The sequence below is a fragment of the Epinephelus fuscoguttatus genome, linkage group LG22 (assembly GCF_011397635.1).
Source record: "Epinephelus fuscoguttatus linkage group LG22, E.fuscoguttatus.final_Chr_v1".
Classification (NCBI taxonomy): Eukaryota; Metazoa; Chordata; class Actinopteri; order Perciformes; family Serranidae; genus Epinephelus; species Epinephelus fuscoguttatus.
In genome coordinates, this window is record NC_064773.1 from 34,230,108 (window position 1) to 34,256,696 (window position 26,589).

General features: G+C 40.0%; 1 protein-coding gene across 1 annotated transcript; it reads left to right on the forward strand.

Annotated features, from left to right (window-relative positions):
- The first annotated feature begins 1,340 nt into the window (after positions 1-1,340).
- LOC125882996 (carnitine O-acetyltransferase-like) lies at positions 1,341-25,718 on the forward strand. Its single transcript, XM_049567083.1, has 14 exons — positions 1,341-1,367; positions 1,996-2,274; positions 5,227-5,345; positions 6,458-6,511; positions 7,804-7,954; positions 11,211-11,385; positions 16,508-16,686; positions 17,313-17,413; positions 19,570-19,692; positions 20,726-20,848; positions 21,259-21,394; positions 21,590-21,652; positions 24,003-24,140; positions 25,389-25,718. The coding sequence occupies exons 1-14, from the start codon at positions 1,341-1,343 to the stop codon at positions 25,605-25,607; spliced, it is 1,887 nt and encodes a 628-aa protein (XP_049423040.1). The 3' UTR covers positions 25,608-25,718.
- The last annotated feature ends 871 nt before the right edge of the window (positions 25,719-26,589 follow it).

Genomic DNA, 26,589 nt, shown 5'->3' on the forward strand with positions numbered 1-26,589 from the left:
ATACACAGCCATGTAGCTACTTTCAACTCCAACACCAACATGTGGTGCCTGATCACAGATAGAGTATTGATTGGGTCCAAAACTTTAGGCCCGACCCAACATGGACCTGCACAGTTTCTGTCCAAGCCCAACCTACAGCAGCAGTTTTGGGCCTGAGCCCAATTAAAAACCAGAGTTTCTACTGAAGAAAATATAACATGACATAATATGACATGATATATTTTTAAAATGAAAACAAATATTACCAGGTAAGGGCTGGTTTCTTTCCTCGCATTACTTCTCCCTCCTCTCCTTATTACCTCTCTCTCTTCTCTTTCTTATTTCAGTAGTCTATCTCGTGCACAATGGGTTTGGAAAAGCAGGCTGCACCCCTCAGTGCATCTTGTTCACAAGACAATCCATGGTGATGTGGCATGAAGATGATGATCACTACTGATCATGATGATCACCCCACTCTCTCTCTCTCTCTCTTGTGTCAGTCTATTAAAATACCACATATGCAGGAAACTGCCAGTTTCATTAAAACAAGAAAACACAGCTAAATTTGCAAGAATCTGACCTGATTCAAGCCCAGGGCCAATAATGACAAATTACAGCTCAGCCTGGTCAAGTCGAACCGAATTGGGTTCAGATAGAGAATCAGTGCTCTAATCACAGATAACAGTGAGAAGGGCTACCTGAAAAAAGTAGAGGATATGACCCGCTGGTGGACAATGACCTACTTCTGAAAATCAGCAAAACTAAGGAGATGATAGTGGCCTGATGATAGCAAAGGGACAATAAACTTCCATGAACCAGCTAGGCATAAACAAGCCTGCCATTTGCCAGATTTTGACCTGTTGCTCTGACAACACTTCCAAATATAAATTGTGTCAGCTTTGATAAACCAATATCCAGACTCCAGTCAAATCATTAGTCTGGACAATTTGGTTATCCATGTACAAAGAATAGTACCCAGATCTTTGTTGGACCTGCACAAGTGGATAAGTCTCTTTTCCTGCAACTCTCCTGACTTCCTTATCTGAGATACTACATACTCAGATAAAAGGACTGGATAGCCCCTGGGTAAGCCTTAACAACCCTAGCCAGACAAACAATGCAGGTGTGGAAAAACAAATTTGCTTTAGAATGGAACAGTTTGACAGTTTGTGAGATCATGATGACTCAGAACAAACAAACATTCTCTGGTCTTTATATTCAGCTGAAGTAGAACAGTCTTTAAGAGCTGGCAGCAGAGCAGTGGTTATCAACCCCTTTAAAATAGCAGAAATATTACCTTTCTGTATCTTTCAAAAAAAAACAACAATTAAATCAACTTTGGGAGTTTCTCGGAAAGCACAATGTTGAGAATTTGCAGCAGAGCTCTGGTAAGTAAACCTCACCATTTTGGTACATATATTTCTTTATCCTTCTACAAAACTAATGTTTTTCTACCCTGTTTTCGTATGTCTTACGTTTTTTTTTTTTTTATATTGTGATTTTAATTTTTGTTCAAGGTCTTTACTCCCCTTATTATTTTCAAGCTAGAGGGCAGAACTAATACATATAAATGAATCCAAGCTCTAATTAATCCAAGCCCTTGCCAAACAAGCTCACACAATATACCGATTAAGCGTTTCACTGCCAGGAAAAGCTCTCTTTATTTATTAGTATACCAGCTATCTATCATGACATTGCTACTGTATTGGCATTCTTCTATGCAACGTAGAAGAATGCCGATACAGCTTATTTCTGCTCAGAATGAATACAAATAATCACTTACCTATAGTTCTTCACAGCATAGCTACTTATTTTGCCTGTCTGATTAGTTACATAGCAAATCAGTCTATCTATATTACTCAGTACTTTGACATGCAGGAAGGGGGAAGGAGCACAGCAACATGGCATTAGTGTAGTACAATATGGCCTGATATCTGGCCAAGACGAAACAGTTGTCATTAAAACTAGTTATAACATATATATACATCTATTTGCTTACATTATTGTATCTGTCAGATAAAGATGGGGATGGTGAGGCCCTTTCACTTGGTGAAACCTGTATCAGCGACCCTAGTTCCTGGCAGAAACCTGTCCCAGCAGAAGGGACTGCCCAGTCAGCCTGTCCCCCCTCTGCAGCAGACCTGTGACCACTACCTTAGCTACCTGGAGCCCATGTTGGAGGAGGACGAGTTGAAGCAATCTAAAAAACTGGTGGAAGAGTTTCGGAAAGCAGGAGGAGTCGGAGAAAGACTGCAGAGAAGCCTTGAGATGAAAGCATGCAACACTGAGAACTGGGTGAGCTCAACAACTACAGTAACAGCTGTAGATGCATTTAATGAGACAAATGGGGTAACCTCCTCACACATTCTGCCGTTCAGTCAGACAACTCACGTTTAAATGTTTATTTCAACAGCAGAACATAGTTAAAGTTTGGTGTCCAGACTCCGGCCTCATCACTTCCCGAAAATATGTTTACATGAGATTTTGGGAAGTGATTATTAAATATTTTCCCCCCTAGCCAGAGCTTGCAGGTGGATGCTGGAATGGAGGTGGGACTGAAAGAGCAAGCGGCAGTACTGATGCAGGGCAGCAGCGGCATAGACAATGCAAATGGGGAGCTGGGAAGATTTTGCAGCTTAAATAGATAGCCAAATTTGGAAGGAGTGTTTGTAGATGTGTTTACGAATCGGTGCAGCTCGAGTTGACTGCCTGAACTAGTTTGCAAGCATTGCTCCATTTCAGTCAAACAACTCATGTTTAGTTTAGTTAGTTTAGTTTATTTACTTTATTAATCCCCCTGAGGGGAAATTCAATGTTTTCACTCTCGCTTGTCAATTACACACAGGTCCGACCACCAGCCACCAGTCCACGCTCCATATTTTGGTCCGGACGGGGACTCGAACAGGCGACCCTCCGGTTCCCAACCCAAGTCCCTGTGGACTGAGCCACTGCCGCCCCCAGTTTAAATGTTTATTTTAACAGTTTATTTTAACCATCTGGTGAGCAGCAATTTGCTTAAGCACATTGACAGATGCAAAGATGGATAATATTCTTGCCCAGCAAACCACCTGATATGTAAATATAGAATTAAACAGCAAAGCAGCTATGAATATTTATTTATGCATTAAGGGTTGCATGAGCTCTTGAGCTTTTGCGCAGACAAGTTCTCTTTTTTGTGGAGCCTGACATAGCGTTGGTAAGCAGAGAATGACAAGCGGCCCAGGGATTTTAATTTTGAGGTTGGCAGATTGAGAGCTGCAGTTGTAGACACACCAATTCTCAGAGAGTGAGGTGAGAAGCAATCAGGAGGTAGGCCACAGCTCAGGCAGAGATCACGCAGCTTCAAGGTGAACCAGGATGTTGTTAATGGTTTGCAACCCTCAATGATGAACAGTGGTGCCAAATGATGGGTCGGCAAGCAGTAATGCAGGAATTTCATCATGAAAGAGAAAGGACAGAAAGTAGTATTAGTTTTGGGTAATGACAGTGGAGATGCTGTGAGCTGGTGGAGACATGGGAAGGTCAGCTACTAGGAAATCATCTAAAAGATGCAGGACAAAAGGGAGTTTGCAGGTATTGTGGAGAATCCAGCATAAGGCTTCTGACAGGGTGTCAAAAATGCGAGGGCTGAGAGAGAGGGCGGCAGGGTTGCATGAGCTCATGAGCTTTTGCAAAGACACGTTCTGATGCAGGGCAGCAACGGCATAGGTCAATGCAAAGGGGGAGCTGGGAAGATTTTGCAGCGTAAATAGACCACCAAATTGGAGGGTGTGTTTGTAGATGACATATGGGGAGTGATGTATGATGTGTGTGTATGAATCAGTGCAGCTCCAGTTGACAGCCTGAACTAGCTCGCAGGCGTCGCTTCATTTTTTTAGCTCCTGGTTCACTAAATCAAGAGCTCATTTTACACTGAGCTCATGAGACTGACTTTTATACACATTGTGCTAGTGAAGGAAAGCTCATAGATACAGATTTCCAAGTTTTAAATATAAATCATATTTATCTTGACCAAATTAGTATAATGATTTTAAACTCATGTTTTTTCAATTGGGAGAGAGGAGAGAGGGTGGGTCTGGAGAGAGAGGGTGGTGCTGGAGAGTGAGGGAGATACAGAGAATGGTCGAAGTGACAGCTGCACCAGCGTAGAGGTGGAGGTGGAGGTAATGTGGATACAGATGATGTTTCAGTGGTATAAATGCACAATATAATGAATGTCTGATCAAAAGACAGAACAACACAGCTGCAGCCTGTCATTTTTACAATACAATCATCATCAAATGAAGGAAATTTCAAGTTAAATGGAAATAAGTCACTTCCTGTTTCTTTGGTCGACTACCAAATAATCATATATGTTCTTACTCTATATCAATATCTTTCAAAGATTCAATATAACTTTTCAAATGGTGTAAAATTAACAGTATTAATAAAAAAAAATCATCACCAGTAACCTCATGTCACCAAATTAACCTGAATTAAAACTTTGTAGATTATAAATTGAAATATAAAAATTAAATGATTCATTTAACCCTGGAGGGGATGGAAAACAAGGGAACGTGGGATATTACTGTATTTGATTCATGTCCATTAGAACAACACTCACTTTGTTCAGTTGCAAACTAAACTAAGACATTTTGTCCAATTTCATCCCAAATTTGGAAGAAGACAGTGTCCAGAATCATTTAATATGAAGTAAAGGCACCACGAAACACCTTCTTTACAAACTCAAGGGACTTTATCTATGGAGCTAGAACAGTCTCAAAATGAGTAAATGCATACAGAAATTAATAAATGCACAAAAAAGGATTCACAAATATATATATATATATATATATATATATATATGAAATGTGTATGTGTATAAATAAAGTTTCTTCTTCTTCTTCTTCTTCTTATTATTATATATGACTCAAAACATAAACACATTTTCAATGCACACAAAAATGTTTCATTCCATATATAAGTAAAAGAAAATCCACATATAAAAAAAAAAGATTTATAAACATATTTTTGATGCACACACAAATATTTCTTGTTTTAAATATGTGCAATTGAAATTCACAAATGTACGCATGCATGTATTTGCAATTTTCATCAAATACATATTTGGAGGTACAGTGAATGGAAAGGGATGAAACATATTTTTGTGTTTGTGTTTTGAGTGTTTGTGTTTTTGTATATATATATATATATATATATATATATGTGTGTGTGTGTGTGTGATTTATAGTTTGTAATTGTTTGTAGTTTACAGAGGATTTTGTGAAGGGTGAATTTCTCGGTGCGCGGAAGCCTTTGGCAGGTTTTTCAAACCCTGGGGGACTCTTTCCCAAAGCAGACTACAGAGACAAAAAGGGACAAATAAGGTAAACACACACACACACACACACACACACACACACACACACACACACACACACACACACACACACACACACACAGTAGGCTTGGGTCCATCACCATCCTCAGTCTACTGGATCTATCATATGGCCCATCTAAACAATCAGTCACTAACCATCCATTTCTATTAGACCTTTCCTGTTTTTATCCCGGAAATCAGGTCATCTTTTGAACAGAGGTGGATGAATTGTATAGTCTGATGCACAAAGGAAGAAAGAAGAAAGGACTTCCTGTTGATTTTGTTGATTTTGTTGGTTTCGACGGTCCTCACCTTGCTGAGCCAGCACATGACAGCAAAGCCTCCACAGGAAGTAGTGTCACCCTAGCCCTTTCTGTCCCAGTCCAGTTTGTTGTTGAGATCTACTCATAGGTACTTGTATGCCAGTCCAGAATCAAACAAACAAAACAGTTGGGGAAATGTCTTCCCAAAGCAACGATTAACTTCAAATATTTAAAGTTAGTCCTTAAAATTGCTTTAAGTACTGTAAACATTTCCATGCACGCAGTAATGTCACTGTAGCAAATACTGTGGGACATTTACACAGTGGTCAAGAGTGCTGGACCGGAAGTGTCGCACAAAAAAAACGGAAGCTGGCTGCGTTCTGTTTTGCCTCCGTGTGTCTGTGAAAAATAAGGTGAATAGAACATGTAAACAGAAATCAAATCAAATCAGAATTGGGCATCAAGACATGGTAGTGTAAAGGCAGCCTTAGTCTGATTTATAATGTTGTCTGTGGCTCTGAAGGTAACTTTCTAAAGGCTTCGAAACTATGTCAGGGTTATCTCAGCCACTCTAATTTGGACCATGTCTTTTTAAAAATAGTTCCATTTTTGGGGCGCTGGTGGTTTAGTGGTAGAGCAGGCGCCCCAAGTACAGGGCTGTTGCCGCAGCAGCCCGGGTTCGATTCCAGCCTGTGGCCCTTTGCTGCATGTCACTCCCTCTCTCTCTCCCCCTTTCACGCTTGTCTGTCCTATCCATTAAAGGCTAAAAAATATCTAAAATAAAAATTGTTCCATTTTCAAACTGTTTGCGTTCCTTTCAAACATTTAAATGAATAACCATGAATTCTCTGTTCAGGTTTGCTGCCAAATTCATAGCAGGTGGAATGGAATTAAAGACAATGATTGACAAGTGAGTACTGAACTTCAAAGTTCCCTTTTCACCAGACACAAAGATCTTTTTCATCCTAGGAGTTTCATTATCTTCTGTCATGGTTTGTTTCACACAGTGTAATAATTAATATAACTATTGTGCAGCTCAAAAAATGAACCGTAATATTAACTAAAACCAATCAATTTATTTGTTGCTTTCACCTTCAAACATCAAACAGCAAAATAAGCAGTTAATTTACACATTAAAGGCTCTCTAAGTATTCCTAAGCTTGAAAAGTTTTTGTCACATACAGCAAACATCTCCTCACGATCCGCTAGCTACATGTCCTCTGAATATGCTGTGAAAAAGTCCGGTGTCTGTAGGGAGCCCAGACTCCGCAAATGGCAACAAAAACACTTCACTTCTGTTTACGTTCAACAATGTTATCAAACACAACGGAGGTAGCTCGCCTTTTAGCCTCATTGTAGCCTGTAGCTCTAACTGCCTCTCTGGGCACCACGGCGTGAGACCGTGAGACATGGGCACCGCGTTCATGTGCGTGTGCTTGCTTTCGCTGGTCTCACACTGGCTGGTTGGCGCAGCCTGGACCAAAATGTTTTTGTTGCCATTTGCGGAGCCTGGGCTGCCTACAGAGACCGGTCTTTTTCATAGCATATTCAGAGGACATGTAGCTAGCAGATCGTGAAGAGATGTTTGCTGTATGTGACAAAAACTTTTCAAGCTTAGGAAGACTTAGAGAGCCTTTAACAGAGGTTTTAGCTGCAGCCTAAAATTAGTACTATGCTGTTTTAAATGATGTTTTAAGCAGGAGATATTAAGTTAGTTCTCTGAAGAATTTGAACAAGGTTTATTTCCAGCTAAGGTGTTTATAGTTTAACTACAGTCAAAAGTTGAACTTGAACTTGTAGAAGTTCAACCAAGTTAAGATATTTGCACTCCATCTTTATGAGAGTACTCTCATGTGTGCATTTTTGGTTTGGCTCGGTTATAGTATTTCTATTTCTAAGTAAAAAAAAAAAAAAAAAAAAAACCCTTACAAAAATATTTGCCAAAAAAATTGTATGCATCAAATGCTGTATTATAGGTGACAGTAACCAGTGGACTGAATGCATCAGTACTGCTGTAGGCCTTCTTAATTTCTCTGATTATGTTGGACAAAAGACTAAACTTGAGTCAAAGATGGAGAGGCAGAGCTATATTATTGAAAGTGGTCCCGAGCATCCAGTGGATGTGACAGCTTCAGGGACATCAATGGCCAAAATTGTAAATAATACTGAATGGCTGAGGTTAAATGTTTATTTGTTTTCCAGTGAGACACTACCAGATGAGTACATGAGAGGGAAGCCGCTGTGTATGAAGCAGTTTGAGCAGCTGTTTTCATCCTGTCGTATCCCTGATCTGAAGATGGACACCTTTGAGCAATACACCGACAAACACATCACTGTAGTACACAACGGTCAGGTGAGGAACATCAAGTCACTGTAGTGCACAACTGTCAGGGTGAACACATCACATCACTGTAGTGGAGCCTTTAATTCCTCTCATCTGCCGTATGGAGATTGTGAGGGGAAAAATAGACGTGCCAGCTAAACAACAGTGAAAGAGCTGTGATATGCTGTGTTGGCCCTCTACATCATCAAATCTTCCACAAATAGAAGGCTGGCTGATGGGAAGCCAACAAGGAAAATTCTGATGGGGTAAAGGGGTCCCTGAACACTTCACCAGTGACATGCAGTGTTGGGGAAGTTACTTTTAAAAAGTAGTGTTTGCTCGTTACTCGTTACTTCTTAAAAAAAGTAATCCCTTATTTTACTTAGTTACCCTCTGTGAAAAGTAACTTTTTACGTTACTCGTTACTTTTATGGTGCTTGACTTTGGGTAGAACCCCATCTCATTTCCCACTGGTATTTACCACTTTGGTGATAAAATAAAGATTAAAGAGTGAGAGTTAATTTGTGTTATCTAGGCTACATGAATTTGTTACATGACAGATTACTATTACTAATAGCCTATTTGCCGGACCTGCTGCATCACTGAATGAGGAAAATATTAATATTCACAGACACTATCTTTGAACAAATAGTGTCATATTCATGAATAAATCATTTTCTGTTCTGTTATTACGTGTGTAACTGTGAGACTGTGTTTGTGTAACAGACTCATACTTTGCAGTAAGCTACAGACCTGCACGAATAAATTAATTCATTTTCTCTTCTGGTATGGTATGGTAGGTACTTTATTAACCCCTCGGGGGGAAATTTCAACGTCACAGCAGCAATTTAAAATACACATAATAGGAGCTGCTGCAACAGGCTGCCGTTCACACAGCACCAGGAAGGTAGGCAGGTTATGATTGTTCTGTTTTCTCTTAACACAATGCTGCATTTTATTGATGTTTTGGGGGTTGTTTTGATTTCCTTTGAGGTTCCGGGGTCGTATGTTGCCCATGTCTGAGGTCTGACTAGCGAGGTTAACGTTACATTAAACAACACTTACCCAGTCATACAAGTGCAGTTCGCTGTCAGTATATAGTTGGTCGACTTGTTCAGAATCGCCCAGGTCTTGTACATTAGTTAACGTTACTGTTATGTGTCCTTGTCGCTGGCTCGGCAGTACTTCGGTCCACAGAGCACAAAAACCATCAGATAAATCCCGGTATTCAATATCTTGGACATGACCGCAAAGTACAAAATTATACACATCAAGGGATTTATATGCCTTGAGTTTTTCATGCGTATAAACGCTGGGTTTCTCCACAAGATATTAAAAAATGTCCGGCCACTGTAGCTTAGGCCATTTCGCTGGGTCGGTGACCCACTGACCCGACATTAAGTATGGATCAGGAAACCTCACTCCGTTGCTAATTGTTATCTTATTACAATAAGCTAACCTGTCTTCGGTTGACAAACCGTTAAAATAATCCGAGGAGGCGTGTGTATCTTCCATATTCCTCATACGATTCTTGATTTTGGCGCTCCTGTCTGTACTGTTGACATGGCAACTGTCACAGTTCCTGCCTAGTGCGCAGCTGAGGCAGACAGGCAGTGTCACTGTCAAATCTGTCCCCGGGAAAAGTAACGTTGTGCCCAACTGACAAAGTAACTACGTTCCGTTATCATATTTTCAGTAGTAACGCGTTACACTACTTTTTACCCAATAAAAGTAGTTACGTTACTGTAACGCGTTACTTTGTAACACGTTACACACAACACTGGTGACATGGAATGTTCCAAGCCTTGGTAAGGTCAGCAAATGCATCATTACCAGCCCTGTAGCGCAGTGTGTCACTGTTTAATCCTCTCATCTCCCATGGAAACCGGGAGAAAAAATTAAACATGGGTTTATTGGTTTTATGTTAATCCGACATACATTGTGAGCTATATCAGACCATCATGCAGTGCATAGCTTTTATGAATGGGCACAGCACTCTAAAGCCACTAGTTAGCACTGGTCAAACTGGTGTTAATCTTCCACCCTCTTTCACCTGTACTGGGGCTGGGTTGGGGTGTGTGTTTGCTGATACAATCATAAAGTCTCACTTGAAAACAGTCTTACGAGCTGAATTCAGTGACGGTGAATCCGGGGAGATTGGGAGAAGAGGGAAATGCTCTTAAGGAAAGTAATTTGTTGTAACAAAAAAAATATATTAAAAAATTCACTTTACCAACATGAACATCAACACCAACACATAAAAACAGCCCCCATACCTTCGGCATGAGCAGAGCCATGATATGTGTCTCCAAAGAGGCAGCAAGGAAAATGGGGACTGTGTACCTGTGTACTGCCATCACTCATTTTAGGTCTGTTATGGAGCTTTGTCTCATATCCATTCTGTGGATGCAAGTGGCAGACGGGACTGCCGTCTCTCTTCCTCTAGCTGATGGATGCACTGAGTGACTTGACTCCAAAAAGCCCTTCTGTAATGACAGTGGCCAACAAAGATCCCCATGGTGCTTTTAGGGGGGTGAGTCAGATATCACTCACTTGTCAGCATCTCTCTGTCACACAGCAGCCATGTTTAAAGGCATCCTGCTCCTTTACCAACCAGCTGACTTTGGAAGCAGGTGCTTCTCACCACTGCTGAAGAGAAATTTATGCTTTACTCAATGTGTGAATGTGTGTTCATGATTAGAGGAGTATTACCCAAAGAGTCCAGTAGAAGGCAAGCCTGTGACAGATAGAGCATAAGGTTTGTACTCCGTTGCTCATTTGGTCATTAATGCAAAACCTCACTTCAGAGAGTTCACAACTTGTCGCAAGTTGGTTTGTTATACGGAAGTTTACGTGAAAGTTAGCCTGCTACACCTGTTTTGATGGCATTGGTACACATAAAAAAAAGATATAAATTACTATGTAGAAACATGTTACCCCCCACAAAAATCTATTGATGTTTTTTAAATTCAGATTTCTGCCCAAATCAGGTAATTCTCAGGGCACTTAGATGCATGTAAATACCCTAAGAAGCTTATATGGAGTCTTAATGAAATTGAGTGAAGAAGAGTTTGCTAACCAGGGGTCACAGTGATATTTATTCAGTTTATTAATTTGACTAATTACAAGTTGTACGCACAATTAATAATTGTAAATCAAATGACCACAAAGTAATTTGCTCACAAACAACGTAAGGTCTTGGGAAGCCTGAGTGCCTTTGTTCCTAGGGACTTTGCTCAGTGGGTAATCTTGTGTTGTTTTCAATTTTCTTCCCCTGTGGATTCAGTTCTTTGTGATGGAAGCATACAACAGTGATGGGAGTCCACTAACAATTGATCAGCTCTGTGTTCAGCTGGAGAGGATCTGCAACTCCTCACTACAGACCGACATGGAGCCTGTTGGGATCCTCACCACCCAGCAGCGTGACAGCTGGAGCAAAACCTACAACAACCTCATCAAGGGTGAGAACTGCTCTCATGGAAGTCAAACTAAAGAACCACTGACCTAATAAATCATGAGAACATGTGAAATAAACTTGTTGTCTACAGTAATGCATGCCAGATAAAAAACAGAAGACACACTTTATTAATCCCCAAGGGAGATTTTTTTTCAGTCTGAGCCTGTTTCCACCGGATATAATCATTTGTCTTTAGTAATCCAATCATAACCCAGCTAGCAAAATTGTGCAATTTCACAAGCGGCCCATATCCAGCATGGTAGAACAAAAACACTCAGCCCAACGATCAGGCAGTCTCGGCATGACAATTTTGCATTTACTTTTGCATCAGGTAAAGCTGAAGTGAAGGCCAATAGCTTTGTGCCAACTCCGACCAAAAGTTGGCCTGGACATGGCCCAAAACTATTGGCCAAAATGCAGCCTAACTGATTCAGCCCAAGTCCAGTAAGCCACAACTAACCCCTTATGTTAGGAGTGTAGTGACCTAAAACAAATGGCTGCTTCACTAGCTAATGCCAGCTACCAAAACACATAGTACATGCATAAGTTATTACTAATTAAAGATTGAGGAACTAGGCGATGTATGACAAGGGAACAGTGTGTGGAAATTCAGGCTGGATAGGGGCAACAGACCAGACATAGTGATAGCTGAGCAAGAGACATCTGCTCTCTTCCGCAGGTCCAAAAAGTGTTTCCTGGTCCTCTCATGTTTTACGCCATGTTCATTTGAGATTTAAACTAACATCAGCTGGCAACATTAACACATACTAGCAATACATAGTAACGTTGGCTGCTGCTAAGTTGAAATAACATTAATGGTTACCTTCACTCTGACACAGTACATCTTAATGAAGCAGAACAAAAAATATGCACACACACAGAGGCATTTACCCTCTGAAGGTTACAGCATCCGTTACCCGTTGGTAAAACTCTGCAGCCACCAAAGTAATGGACATATCATCAACTTTCAATGCACGTCTGTAATGTTGTCCAGCCCGTGACTTCTCTTTATGGGGTGGGCTACACATCCTGCCCCTCTACCTTTCCATTTGGATGACAAGTTGTAACAATGAATGAAATCAATTAAATGTCAAGATGGACAACCTTATACCCTCTGGGGCTAGGTTGTGAGCTCTACACAGTAAACAATATATTTGAATTTCAATTAACTTCATTAACAATTACAGAGCACTTTTTGTTTCACTCTAAACTGTATTAACGCTTAACACTCAAATGAACTGACTTTTAAATACAGTACTTACAACTCTACTTGTTGACATATTTATTTGTCTAGACTGAAATGTTTTAGACTGGGCTACAAATGATTGGGCTGTATAAAATTGATGGATGATATCTGTTAACATTAGCTGTTAGCCAGACTAGCTCAGGTAAGCGTTTGTGATGTACCTTGATAATTGCAGAGGTTAGATGATATGTAAAACTCAAATTCTTTCTCAAGGTTGTTCTTGGAAAATTTAGTACACATCCTGGTTATTCTCTGCACATCACTGTTCATTAATTTCGGCAATGCCTGTAAGCAATGGGTGAGTTGTGACAAATCTGCCATCTTGCCATTTCATCCAGTGGGTCACTGGCTGAAGTTGTTTCGCGGTATTTCAAAGGCAGAATGCATATAGCATATTGCTATTGGCCCGAGCCTTTTATTTCTAGAGGTGGGCCACCTAAGACATGCCCAAATGTGGCCCGAGTTCGGTTATCCAGTACTCAGCCACAATTCTTTATACAGCTATCAGCCCATGCTTGGCCCTGATGACGTCACCCGTGCTTGACGAGCGCACCAGATATCCCACGCCCCACCCAGATGTGGCCTGATAGTACACTGCTAGCTGGGAAGTGGACAGATTTAAGTCCGTCCCTTGATGTTATAATGCGTCTCCACATGTGTCTCGAATGACTACTGGTAGCCCACTAGAATCATAAAATCAGTTGCCTTTTCAGGTCATTAGGTACATTTTGCTGCAATAAAAAATGGCTGAAGTGAAATTTGAAAAAATGTGAAGAAGTATTTTGAGTGTATTGATTCTAGTTATATTAATAATATTATTAAAAATGAAAAAAAAAAGTCAGAAAAAGCACACTTATAGCCACTTGACGGCGTGTCTGTGTTTGATTGACAGCATTTGAATGGATGTGTCCCTGTATGATTGACAGTGGTTGGATGGACATGTCTGTGTTTGACTGACAGCAGATGGATTGACATGTCTTTTTGACTGACAGCAGTTCAATCAATCAATCAATTTTATTTATAAAGCCCAATATCACAAATCACAATTTGCTTACAACAACAGTAATGAACGTAATAATATTATAATTATAGTTCTGGCTACTGTGGTACAATATGTTGAAAGTATATATTAATATCTGATAGTATACATATGTGACAATAATCATATGTGTATAATAACAGTAGAAGTATGACAAATGATAACAGCAGCAGCAGGCGTCTGGCAGGACCACGGCAGCAGCTCAACCACACACGTCACACTATCCAGGCACCGCTGCAATAAGAGTTAACCTGAGAGACAGTGGAGCACAGAGGCTCCGGAAAAGAAGCCGAGTTAGTGACATCCAGAATGGCCGAGTTAGCAAGATGCAGTAATAGGACACAAGAGAGAGAGAGAAGGAGAGAAGGTGCTTGGTGTATTATAGTGGGTCCCCCGGCAAACTAGGCCTAAGTCAGCCTAACTAGGGGCTGGTACAAGGCAAGCCTGAGCCAGCCCTAACTATAAGCTTTATCAAAGAGGAAAGTCTTAAGTCTAGTCTTAAATGTGGAGATGGTGTCTGCCTCCCGAACCATAACAGGAAGATGATTCCACAGGAAAGGAGCCTGATAGCTGATGGCTCAGAGTTGAATGGATGTGTCTGTGTTTGATTGACAGCAGTTCGAGGGGCCTGTCTTTGATTGATTGATGGATGTGTCTCTGTTGGATTGACAGTAACTGGATGGACACATCTTTGTTAAATTGATCACAGCTGGATGGAGGTCTTTCAGTCTGACTGACAGCAGATGGAGGGACGTGTCTGACTGTGACTGACAGAAGTTGGATGGATGTTACTTTGTTTAATTTTAATTTTGATTGACAGCAGTTGAATGGAAATGTCCTGTTTTGATTAACTGCACTTGAAGAATGCGGTGGCAATTTCTATTGAACAATACACATCAACTCAAAAACTTGTCTTTCTTTAAGTTTAATTCAGCATCTGCAGATGGACACACAACAAACAGTCAAGAATGAACTCAGTCAAAAAAGAGCTTGCCCTAAACACAGGAGATGTCAGATACTATACTCACTGACAACTTCTGAGGTCAGGTAGGGGAGTGAGATGCCCATTATCTTTAACTAGCGTTGTCAGAGGGGGTGACAGAGCAGTTTGGTTCATCTTATCTAGTCATGTTCTTGGACTTCAAGAAAGTACTCGCAGCTTGTTACATACTGATAAAGAGTAAACATCATATAAGACATTTCTGCTTGAGATATCCAGACAAGACATAAAATGCAAGGTTACCTGACATTCTTTCTGCTTTGTGGCACATAGTACAGAGGCCTAAACTATGTTGATTACCTTTCCATGATATTAATAATTTCCATTGTAAGAGGCAAGTCTGTGTTTTGACAGCAGCTAGATGGACATGTTTTTGTTTCAATTGACAGCAGCAGAAGGGGCATGCTGTTTAACAGCATTTGGAAGGACGTGTCTGAGCGTGATTGAAAGCAGCTGTGTGTGGGTGTGACACTGTTTGTTTGACAACATTTGGATGAAAATGTCTTTGTTTGATTGACAGCATTTGGATGGATGTCTCTGTGACAGCAGCTAGAGGGGCGTGACAGTGTTTGTTTCACAACAGTTGGATGGACAGGACTTTGTTTGATTGATAGCAGTTGGATGGACATGTAATTGATTAACAAAAGTTGAACATGCCGTGTGATTGCCAGTGCTTGGACAGAGGAGTCTTTGTTTAATTGAGAGCAGTTGAATGGACATGTCTTTGTTAGCTTGACAACGGTTTGATAGACTTGTCTGAATTTGACTGACAGGAATTGAAGGGCTTGTCTGAGTTGAACTGACAGCAGTTGGACAGACTTGTCTGAGTTTGATTGACAGCAATTGATTGACATGTCTTTGTGTCATTGACAGCAGTTTGATGACTGAGTTCAGTTGACAACAGTGTGATGGCCATGTCTTTGTTTAATTGACAAAAGCTGGAGGGGCAATAACTGTTTGTTTGACAACAGTTGGATTGGTTTGACAGATAGCAAGTTTGACTGATAGTCATATTCAAAAATTGAATGGACTTTTCTGAGCTGGATTGACAGCAACTGAATGGATATGTCTTTGTTTCATTCACAGCAGTCTGATGATTGTGTCTTTGTTGGGCTGACAGATTTTGACTGACAGTAATTGGATGGACATGTCTGAGTTCAGTTAATGGCAGTATGGTGGACGAGTCTTTTTATCATTGACTGCAGTTTGATGGATGTGTCTGTGTTTGGTTGACAGCAGTTGGATAGAATTGTTTGAGTTTGATTGCTGGTCTGGTCTTTATAATACCACTGCATACAACACATTGTAAGTCAAACACAGACATGTTCATCCAGTGGCTGTTGAGATGAAAAGAAGCCTGTCTGATATTTTCCCAAGAATCTTTTGTCTTTGTTTGTGTTTGTTTGTGATTATCTGTTTGATATCATTTTAATCTCATGCTCAAATTACATCTTTACATTTGTTATTGCAAAAATGGGTGACTTGTTGTGATTCCAGATGTACATTTTTGACACCAGGAATTTTTACATTTAAGAAAACAACATTCTTTCAAGCATCATTTCAAGCATCATTTCACACAATGTGTCTGTTTATGATCTCCCAACAAGGTAGAGGTGGAAAAGACGATACAAATTATTTGGCTTACAAAAAACTTACAAAGTCTAAAGCAGTTTTAGAGACAATTCTAAATGACTTGGAACATGTAAATAACACATGAAGTGTTCCCTGGTAAAGCAGTTGTAAGTATATATTGTGAAAATAAATATGACTGATTTATTAAACTGTTGCAGTGTTGTTATAACATAATGTTTGTTCTGTGTGCATGTCCTTGGTCTGTTTAGATGAGACCAACAAAGAGTCAGTGTTGGCTATCCAAAGCAGCATCTTTACAGTGTGTTTGGATGGAGCGATGCCCTCAGTATCTGATGACAAGTATCGTGACAGAGCTTTTCGTCAGATGCTGCATGGAGGAGGCAGCCAGTGGAACAGTGGAAACCGCTGGTTTGACAAGGGTCTTCAGGTGATTTAATACCCCCCCATAATATGTATTACATAGAATTTTCCATATTGCTAATTTTCACAGCATGTTTATTACTTATACATTGTTTTGAATATATCCAATATTTTTACCATACACCCTTTTCAGATGGGAGAATATCAGATCAGGTGAAGTTAAAAAGATATTTACCAATCAGCGAGGGCACAAAACCAGACAGGTTTTGTTGCAGGTTTTAAAGGTGATGTCTACTACAGCTGGTGATATCCTGAGTCATGGGGAATGTTTATCTCTATCCACTTACAGTGAAGTTTGGCAATGGCAAGGACCATAGTGTAAGGCAGAACTGGAAATTCCGTTTTTTGTTTAAACATGCAACTTGCTTGACAGTTCCACTCCACAGAGTAGTACAGTTGCAGATTTGTTTTTATGTGTGACTTATTACTCTTACCAGTATGAACTGTTTAATAGTTTAGTTCATAACTACCTAGTCATCCTACGTTTCCCTGCTCAACAGAAGACACCATTTTCACATCCACTGATTAAAATAACTTTCAGCAACACAGTCACACATACAGGAACAAACAAATTCACAAGGAGTTGGGATGTAATAATAGTAACTAATAATGTTTTTATCTTTTTTTTTTCAGTTAATTATTGGAGAACACGGGACATATGGTGCAAACTTCTCATGTGCCGCTGCTGATGGTGTCGTCCACATGTCCGTGTCTGCCCATTTAGTAGCAGGCGTGTAAGTAGACCCTAAGTAAATGAGTTTCTGGAGTTTAGATTTTTTGTTTTAATGGTTGAAAGTTAAGTAATTAGGCAGAGTGTAGGCTACAGATAGACATTAAAATCACAACATCCTGCAGTGGTATGGAAAAGTGGAAGGATTCCTGTCTTTGTTCAATCACACATATTGCTATAGTACAGAGATGACCTGTAAAGTGACCTGTAAAGTGACCTGTAAAGATGACCTGTAAAGTCTTGTTGTAAACAAAGTTTCTGTTCACACTCAGTGTTACTCACCAGAACATGTTTTGTGCATCCTTGAGGTCTAACATGTTAAATACATTTCCTTCCATGTCAAGTTTTGACCACATTCCAAGAAAAAAAAGGACTTGTTATCCTTAATATTAACTACTGATGACAGAAGACAGATGAAGAATGACAAGAAGAAACACTACACTGCTGGTCAGGCAATAGCACAGGCTGTATTGCCTCTCTTCTCACTGTGGAACACAACAAGTCACAATTCAATACACCAAACCAGCATAAGCCAAGGAAAGAGCCTCACTGTTTATCTGGAAAATGTCACTTCACCAGCACAAAGCTGAGATTTTTGCTGTGTGACTGCATGTAAGATCCAATTCAAACTGAATATACGGCCTTCTGTATATATTCCAATTAGTGCAATAAAAGAATAGTTGGATAAGGCAGGCATGGTCTATCATGATGGGGCTTTCTCCTGGTTTGTTGGTCCTTGACCAGATTTGACCTCTCTGAGCCCCACTTAATCTGCCTCCTCCTAATCACCCAATTAATTTTAAAATTTTCTTAAACTGATCTTAAAGCTATGGTCTGCGTCTAGAAAGACAATTAGAAAGATTTGAAAAAAGCACCCCCCCACACACACACCACTCCCTCTGTGCTCCATGATCCCTTCCCTCTGAGCTCGTGTCCCCCTCTTCTCGGAGCCTCCTAACGACACACACACCCTCCCGCATAGCAACATACAGTTACATACAGCATACAGTTCTATATCTATATATCTATATATCTATATCTATATCACAACATCCACAATAAAAACAAAATATTACCTGTTCAACAAAAACTCTGTTGTATCAGCATCACTTTTCAGGCCCAGATCTTGCCAGAGCTTTCTCCATCAGTCAAAGGAACTGAGGAGACAGAACATGGCGGCGTGCAAGAGTACAGTGGCTCTTAGCTTTCTCGCAAATATAGTTTTGTCCGCGTTTTTCTGCTCATGTCGAGCAGATTTTGTGTATCGTCGACAGGACATTATCCACCCCAGGGCTGCATTTGAGGCCTCCTGCTGTATTCCCTGCACACACACCACTGTGTATCCACTTTTGACGTGTACACCATCATCATGTTTGTTGACGACACACATGTGGTGGACCTGATAACAGATACCAATGAAAAGGCCTACCTGAAAGAAGTAGAGGACCTGACCCACTGGTGTGAGGACAACAACCTACTCCTAAACATCAGCAAGACTAAGGAGCTGATAGTGGCCTTTTGGCAGAAGCAGGGAAGCTACACCTCCCTTAGTGTCAAAGGGTACTTGGTGGAAAGGGGGGACAGCTTCAAGTATCTTGGTGTCCACATAAGCAAGGGCTTGACCTGGGCACTGCACACTGAGTCAGTGGTCACAAAGGAAAGGCAGAGACTGTTTCACCTTAGATCTTTCTATTCCTTTGCCATCCAGAGTGTTCTGACAGGGAACATCACTGCCTGGCACAAAACCAGCACTGAACAGGATCACAAGGCACTGCAAAGAGTGGTTTATTCATCTAAACATACAGTAAGCACTGCTCTACCCTTCCAAAAGGATGTTTACACCAGGGGCTGCAACAATAAAGTTAGGAGAATCATTAAAGATCCCAGCCACCTGGACAACTGCCTTTTCTCACTGCTGAGATCAGGAAGTAGGAACCAGATAGACCTGTCCAGCACTGGCTACAAGGATCCTAGACCCAGCCAAAGACTGCTCAATATTATAATCACTATTACAGTCCTTTTTTATCCACAAATTGATGGATCAGACAGATTACATTTTACTAAATTGTATTTTATGTGATTCATGTGATTGATTGATTGATTGATTGATTGATTGATTGATTGATTGATTGATTGATTTTCTCTTGTGTGTGGAAACAGAAAAAAGCCAGAGGTGCAGATGCAGTCCCCAATGGAGCCTTTACCTGTGCCCCAGAAATTACACTTCAACCTCACACCTGAGATCAAGAAGGACATTGAGGAGGCCAAGCAGCACATGGACACGTGAGAGCAGCTTTTAGTTGTGATAGTTACAGAGACACCCAGTGACCAGAACAATAAAAACTCAGAGGAACATGAAGTAATTTTCATTTCTATGTATTGCTATGTGAACAGGTATATGCAGCAGCATTTCCATTTTCACAATTAGAATATAAAAACTACAGAAAAGGGGCTTCAAATGTGACCCAAGAGATTCAAAATATGATATGATAAAAAGCCTGCATGAGTCTGTATTGTATCTACTGTTTTGGGTTTTTTTTACATCCAAATCAGACACTGAAAGAAATCTTTCTATAATATCTTCCCAAGAAAAAATCATGACCAAATAAACTCTACTTAAATTATGGTCGGGGTTAGATGGCTACAATGCCAAAAAGACAAACGTTAATTACAGGTCCGTGGCAGAACGCAAACTCCTACATGAAAAGTCCAAGGTGCTATACAAGTGATGAAAAATCAAATATTACACAGTGGTTAGGTAATTAAATATTTATGGGTGCATAGTCTTAAGTGTGGAGTCTATTTTTTCCTCTTTTGTATGACCTCTTTTCCAGCACCTAGTTTTTTCATCATTTAGATGTGCATGCTTTTACTAACTTTTTGTGCAACATTCTCTACACCCGGAGGTGTATAGAACATAGGCCTACACTTTTCTATGTCAACAGGGGAAGCTTAATCCTAGGAGACCAGTGGGACAGGCGCAGGCGATCTCAAAAAAACATTAATGGCTCTAAGAGGCTATTAAAAGCTTAACATCGTAAGGAACAGCAGTGTGGAAAAAAAAAATGCTGCTAATCATGGCCATACAGTAGTTTCCTTTCCCAAAAAAAGAGGAAACAGGAAATCCAGTCAGATACGGACAGAACTAATGCTGCAAAAAGTGTGTATAGTGTCGCATTTTCAGATTAAATTGTAAATTGTATATATATATTATACATAATTTATACCATAATGCTGTCAAATACTTGTGCAATTATCTGTTAGACTACCAAAACAAAGTTTCACTGTCAAAGCGTGTGTCCCTTCCCCACCACAGACTGGCCCAAAACGTGGATCTGAGCTTTACGGAATTTGACCACTTTGGGAAAAACTTCATAAAGGCCCACAAGATCCGCCCCAATGCTTTCATACAGATGGCACTAAAGCTGGCCTACTACAGGTGAGGTGCTGAAAAGTCATGAGGTTATTGATTGTCTTTGTATGCAGACTTTTTACTCTTTACATTACAAACCAAGGGGGTCAAAAGACCCGCAATTGCATTAAAGAAATTAAAAACATACTCAGGCAATAACAAAGAGTATTTGATTTACCCAGTTTCAAAAGCTTCCATGTTGTGTTTAAAATGTTGACATTAGTGATCTGGAAACAAAAAATGTCACAGACTACATTTTTTCATCAGCCAGAAACTGGAGCAATGGCTAAACAAAAGCTTTCAGCAAATAACACTGGATAGTTAATAAGAGTGTTTGCAGAGCTCCTGTAATTGTTTGAGTGGTCAACAAGTTTCAGGGCCGTGCATGTTGGCACAAAGAGTTTGTTGAAAAAAAGGTCTCTTCTCTCTTTTGTCAGGATGTACCAGCGGATCTGTCCATCACTGGAATATGTCTCCCTGCGTGCATTCAAACTAGGACGTATAAGTATGATGAATTCAAACTCGCCTGCCTCAGCTGCCTTTGTTAAGGCCTTTGATAATCCCAAAATACAGGTAAATTTACAGGGAAACTTGTTATGCAACTTTTATATAATGTAACTCTGTGTAATGAAAAATGTGTTGACATCAGAGATACTCCCTTAGGTTGCATTAGAACATACTATTGCTGAACAGCAATCAAGCTAATAAACACTAACCACCTAAATGTGAAAAGTTGTAACATTCTTGTGTTCTTCCTGTTTTGCACAGAACCCAGAGAAGGCTGATTTATTGGAGAAAGCTATAAAGGAACATGCATGGTACACTGACATGGTGAGTACCATTCACAGCATCACATAGTAGCTTATTTTCAGGTTGCAATATTGTAACCCTGGTTCTATTAGAACAGATAGAGCACTCTACTGACTATGGGTATTCCCTCCTGCAATTACAAACATGCATTTGCCCAATGAAATTTGCATAAATGTAGCTGACCAATTAGGATGTGCCTACCCGAATGCATGCAGACCACACGGAATGGAAGGGGGTACAACGATGCTGGCCATCATCCTACACCCTCTTAAGCAAGCGACATAAGCCCCGATACACTTTCAGTATGGTACCCTTAGAACCAAAAGTTACTCTTCAGACATGGTGCCTAGACTCTGGATCCACTAAGCGTTTCCAGTGCAAATACTCTTAAATGCAGGTTGCTGTCACTCACTGTTCTGTCCAACACTTAATATCGCATTATTCCTCATCAGATGGAAGTCTTCACCTCATTTATTGTCCGCAGAACAGGGTTGCACGGCAACGTTTTTGGAGCAAAATGAGAATAGAGAGGTTTAGTGTTGCCGGAGCTTTTTCTCCAAGTGAGAATTAGAGTTATGCAGTTCACATAATCTGGTCCAAATTAATATATACTTTTAGACACTTGAAGATTCATTCATTACTAAAAGTGTATGTCATCCAAGAGAGACAGTAAAAACTAATGGAGCGTTCAAAGTTGTTGCATTGAAACTGAAGGTGTGCCGATGGATTCATGTCGTCAACTCATGCATTGAGTAACATTGCCAGTAAATATTCCACCTTAAAAGTTGCTGGTAGTTGCCTCAGTGAATTGCTATTTTTTCTCAGACTACAGCTTCTGAGAAAGGAAGCAATAGATGTACAATAGATGTAAAACTTGCCACGGTATGAACAGTAACCAAAAGCTTCAAAATCAGCCCTAAGCAAGAGTGACCGTCCTCTGTTGACGAATCAACAGACTGCAGTGGTTCTAGCTCCGCCTTTTAGTACCGGATCTGTGTTCTAGGTACCTGAACAGAGGGGTGACCAAAAATGGAGACGGTTAGGAATGGTTCTATTGGTACCATCCACAACTTTTCACGATGGAAACAGAAAGAAATGTGTACCAAAATGAGCTCCATAATGTGATTGATAGGACAGTGTTAAGTCTACATTTGTTCTGTAGAGGATGATGTCATCAAAATGTAGTGTTGTTTTATATATTTGATCTCCATAACTTATGCCTTTAATATTCACTTCAGATCTTTTCTCTGCTATTGGTTCAATAATTAGATTAGATAAAAATCCTGAAAATGGACATTTGTAAAAATGAAAAAAAGGAAAAAAAGATGTAAAAATTAAAGTTTAAAAAGTTTTGTGTGTGTGCGTCTGTTTTTTAGGAAGATATTGGTTTATTTACAGTATTTACTCCTCAGCACTATTAACAGTACATGTCACTATGAGTGAAACAAATAATACATAGATACATGGACAACAATACATGGGGAATAACAGTTACCAAATATGTTTCTTGTTCATTTCAAACTGGGTTCAGCGGGATGTTCAGGGTGACATTTACGAAGTATAGTAAACAAGCCAAGTTATCCCTCCGAGCTAATGTTTGTTTTCTATGCCAACAACTGATCTTAAATATGCAACAACATTTTTGACGACACTAGCTAAAAAACAAAAGCCAGTGACTGCATAGTATTAAGTTGCTGTGAGCCGTAAATTGACCACTTCTAAGCAAATGGGAAAAGGTAACATTATCTCAGAGCCTCACCAGGCAAAGCCTCTCTTCCTCTGGGCAGCTGCCTCAGACCTACCTCTAGGTCCGCAGCTGTCTGGACCCGTCGCAGACATCTTCACTGAGTAGACGGGACAACTTAGTATAGTGTAAAGATTTGACCTCGCTATTTCTGGGGACCAAAACATCCCCTTGCCCACACATACACAAAAAAGAAGGGGTCGACTGAGGGGTCTCAGACTGATGATTGGTATCTTTGACATTCAGGGGGCAGCCCCTAGTTTCAGTGTCCTAGTTAGTTTCTCCTTGTGGAGCTCAAAGGTATCCTTTGAAGTTCTCCACCACTATTAGTGCTATGGAGCAATGTTGTACATGTGGGTAACCATGTTTTTCATTCTTGTGCACAAGGATGATGAGATGGTACACAGTGCAGTTTCCAAACTCTGATGAAAAAAAGAACTTTTATGAACTGAGGGAATGCATTTAACATATGTGTCATACCTCAAGGGCACACAAAGAGCTTATGTGAATAAAACAAAACCTGACCTAAAAACAAACTTTGTTTACAAGAAAACTTCCCAGGGTACCTTTAATATTACATGTGGTGATCGACTGTATAAACAAATTATATTGTTTTCTTTCTAACAGGCATTTAGAGGCCAGGACATTTACTGCCACCTCTACGGTCTACAGAAGCAGGCTTTAAAAGAGAAGATCCCCATGCCTGACATCTTCACAGACACCTCCTATGATAAATTCTTTGACTGCAAACTCGGTTCAAGTTATGTAAGTACTGAATCTGTGACATAAAAATGAAAATACCACAATTTTGCAACTAAAGATAGCCCATTACATTATACTTCACAACAAACTGGTTAAATCCTCTAATATTTGTCTTAGTGTGCTCCAATATATGAATTCATCCAGCCCTTTTGCCCAAAATAGCAGGTGGAGTCACCCACATAGTCTTTGTGCCCAAGTCCTACCACTTATCACATGGTGTTATGCTTGCTCAATTAAAATAGGGTTCTTAAAATGAGAGATCACAGAGTAAGTTAAAGGAGAGGGGTTGTCTTATTAACTTTACCACTCTTACACAGTCCCTGTCCTCACTGGGAAGGCTTATTTCATTGTTTTGCACATTACAATGATCTAAATTAAAACACAATGCCAGTAATTTGAGATTCATCCCTTCTTGAGGTCGTTTCAAAAAGCTGTGTTTTTTGGGAAGAAAAAAATTGTTTTAGTCTATGTTTGTGTAAGTGTGGATGAAAGACTGAAGATGTCGATGAAAGCAGTTGGATAGTCAGTTGATGTGTGCTGTAATTGGTAAAAGTATATAAAGTATGTGTGGGGTAAACAGTTTTTGTGTTACTTGGTTTATAAGCATTAACAAGAGTTCAAATGTTGGTTGTAGAATAAAAATAATTTCAGTTTTCAACTGACATTTGACAGGTTAGCATTGAAGACACTTTAAATACAATGTGATTTTATTTATTGATTGTTTTTTGAACTTTTAGAATAAGTATACAAAAATGCAAATAAGAGACAAGTACACACAGACCCCCCTAGAGCCTATCCCAGCTGACATTGGGCGAGAGGAGGGGTACACCCTGGACAGGTGGCCAGACTATCACAGGGCTAACACATAGAGACAGACAACCATTCACACTCACAATCACACCTACGGCCAATTTAAAGTTACCATTTAACCTAACCCCAACCTGCATGTCTTTGGACTGTGGGAGGAAGCCGGAGTACCCGGAAAAAACCCATGGCCCCTGACAACATGCAAACTCCGCACAGAAGGGCTCCCTCCTGGGTTTGAACCAGGAACCCTCTTGCTGTGAGGTGACAGTGCTAACCACTACAGCACCGTGTACACGTATATAATATGTTGTGAAAATTGTTGTTGAAAATGCTTGATTAGTGACTTGACTATTGGAAGATTCCCCATATTTCACAAAACAAGTTCTCTGTGCTACCACATTAACCAACAACTTTTCACTTTTCACTTCTTTCTTTGTTCACCAGATTTCCAAAAAGTCTGGATGTTTGCCATGTTTTGGCCCTGAGGTACCTGAACAATACGATGTGCTGTACACTTTTACGGACAATCAAATTGAGTTTACGGTAGCCACTTTTAAATCTCCCAGCACCTGTGAAGAAAAAAATGCATCACAACTAGCCCGAGCTGTGGAGAATGCACTGTTGGACTTAAAGATTCTGCTGGAAAATACTTCAACAAGCTAATCCAGGTTCAAAGCAGTAATAAGCAGACTACCATCTACTTGGAGCAGCATCTTCCTGAAGTCTTGTCATAACCATGATGTTGCCTACGGATGAGTATTGTTAAGATTTTAATGGTACCACTGCTCTTACCAGTACTGCTTATCAATCCAGTACTCTTAATGTTTGTTTTTTTGTTGTTGTTGTTGTTGTTGTTGTTGTTGTTTTCATTTTTCATTTTTTAATTTGTATGTTTGTTTGTTTTTTTAAGATATATTCTAAGAGAAAAACTCAAGACGAATTAAGAATGGAATTAACATTGCTTTATTTTCTTACATGTATTGTATGTAAATCGGCGTTAATTTAGTTAACAGAATCTATGACAAAGAATGTTCATCACTGTCCTTGTTTTCCCTGAGTAAGACAAGACGTTGACAAGATAAAAAATGATCTTTGACAATAAAGACTATAATAAAATGTATGTTTTGTTTTAATTGAAGAGATGGTTTGGGACTAAAATTTTAGTTTTGGACTATCAGACATTATGGGACATTAATTCATTAATTTCCGTAACCGCTTACTGGGCTGGAGCCTATCACATAGAGACAGACAGCCATTCACACTCACATTCACACCTATGGCCAATTTAGAGTCACCAATTAACCTATCCCCAACCTGCATGTCTTTGGATTGTGGGAGGAAGCCGGAATACCCGGAGAAAACCCACGCTTACACGGGGGAGAACACGCAAACTCTGCACAGAAGGGTTCCCTCTTGGGATCGAACCAGGTCCCCTCTTGCTGTGAGGCCATAGTGCTGAAACAGATAAAATAATTTATCTAAAAATGATTTATCTGTCTCATTTTACATTATTAGACGGAACTAGGAAGTAACTTTTATAAGGTAAACGTGGTGGCTGTTGTGATTGTGACTGTTGATGGGGACATAGGATAGGATGGAAGACAGATTAAAAAGATTAATTTAGTGCTAATACAAGTTCTTAATT

What these genes read in the sequence shown, in the direction of transcription:
- LOC125882996 (XM_049567083.1), top strand. Translation starts at nt 1,341, where the DNA reads ATGTTGAGAATTTGCAGCAGAGCTCTG. An exon ending in CTGTAGTACACAACGGTCAG is followed by an intron (nt 7,955 to 11,210) that starts GTGAGGAACATC and finishes CTGTGGATTCAG; the next exon opens with TTCTTTGTGATGGAAGCATA. An exon ending in GCAAACTCGGTTCAAGTTAT is followed by an intron (nt 24,141 to 25,388) that starts GTAAGTACTGAA and finishes TTTGTTCACCAG; the next exon opens with ATTTCCAAAAAGTCTGGATG.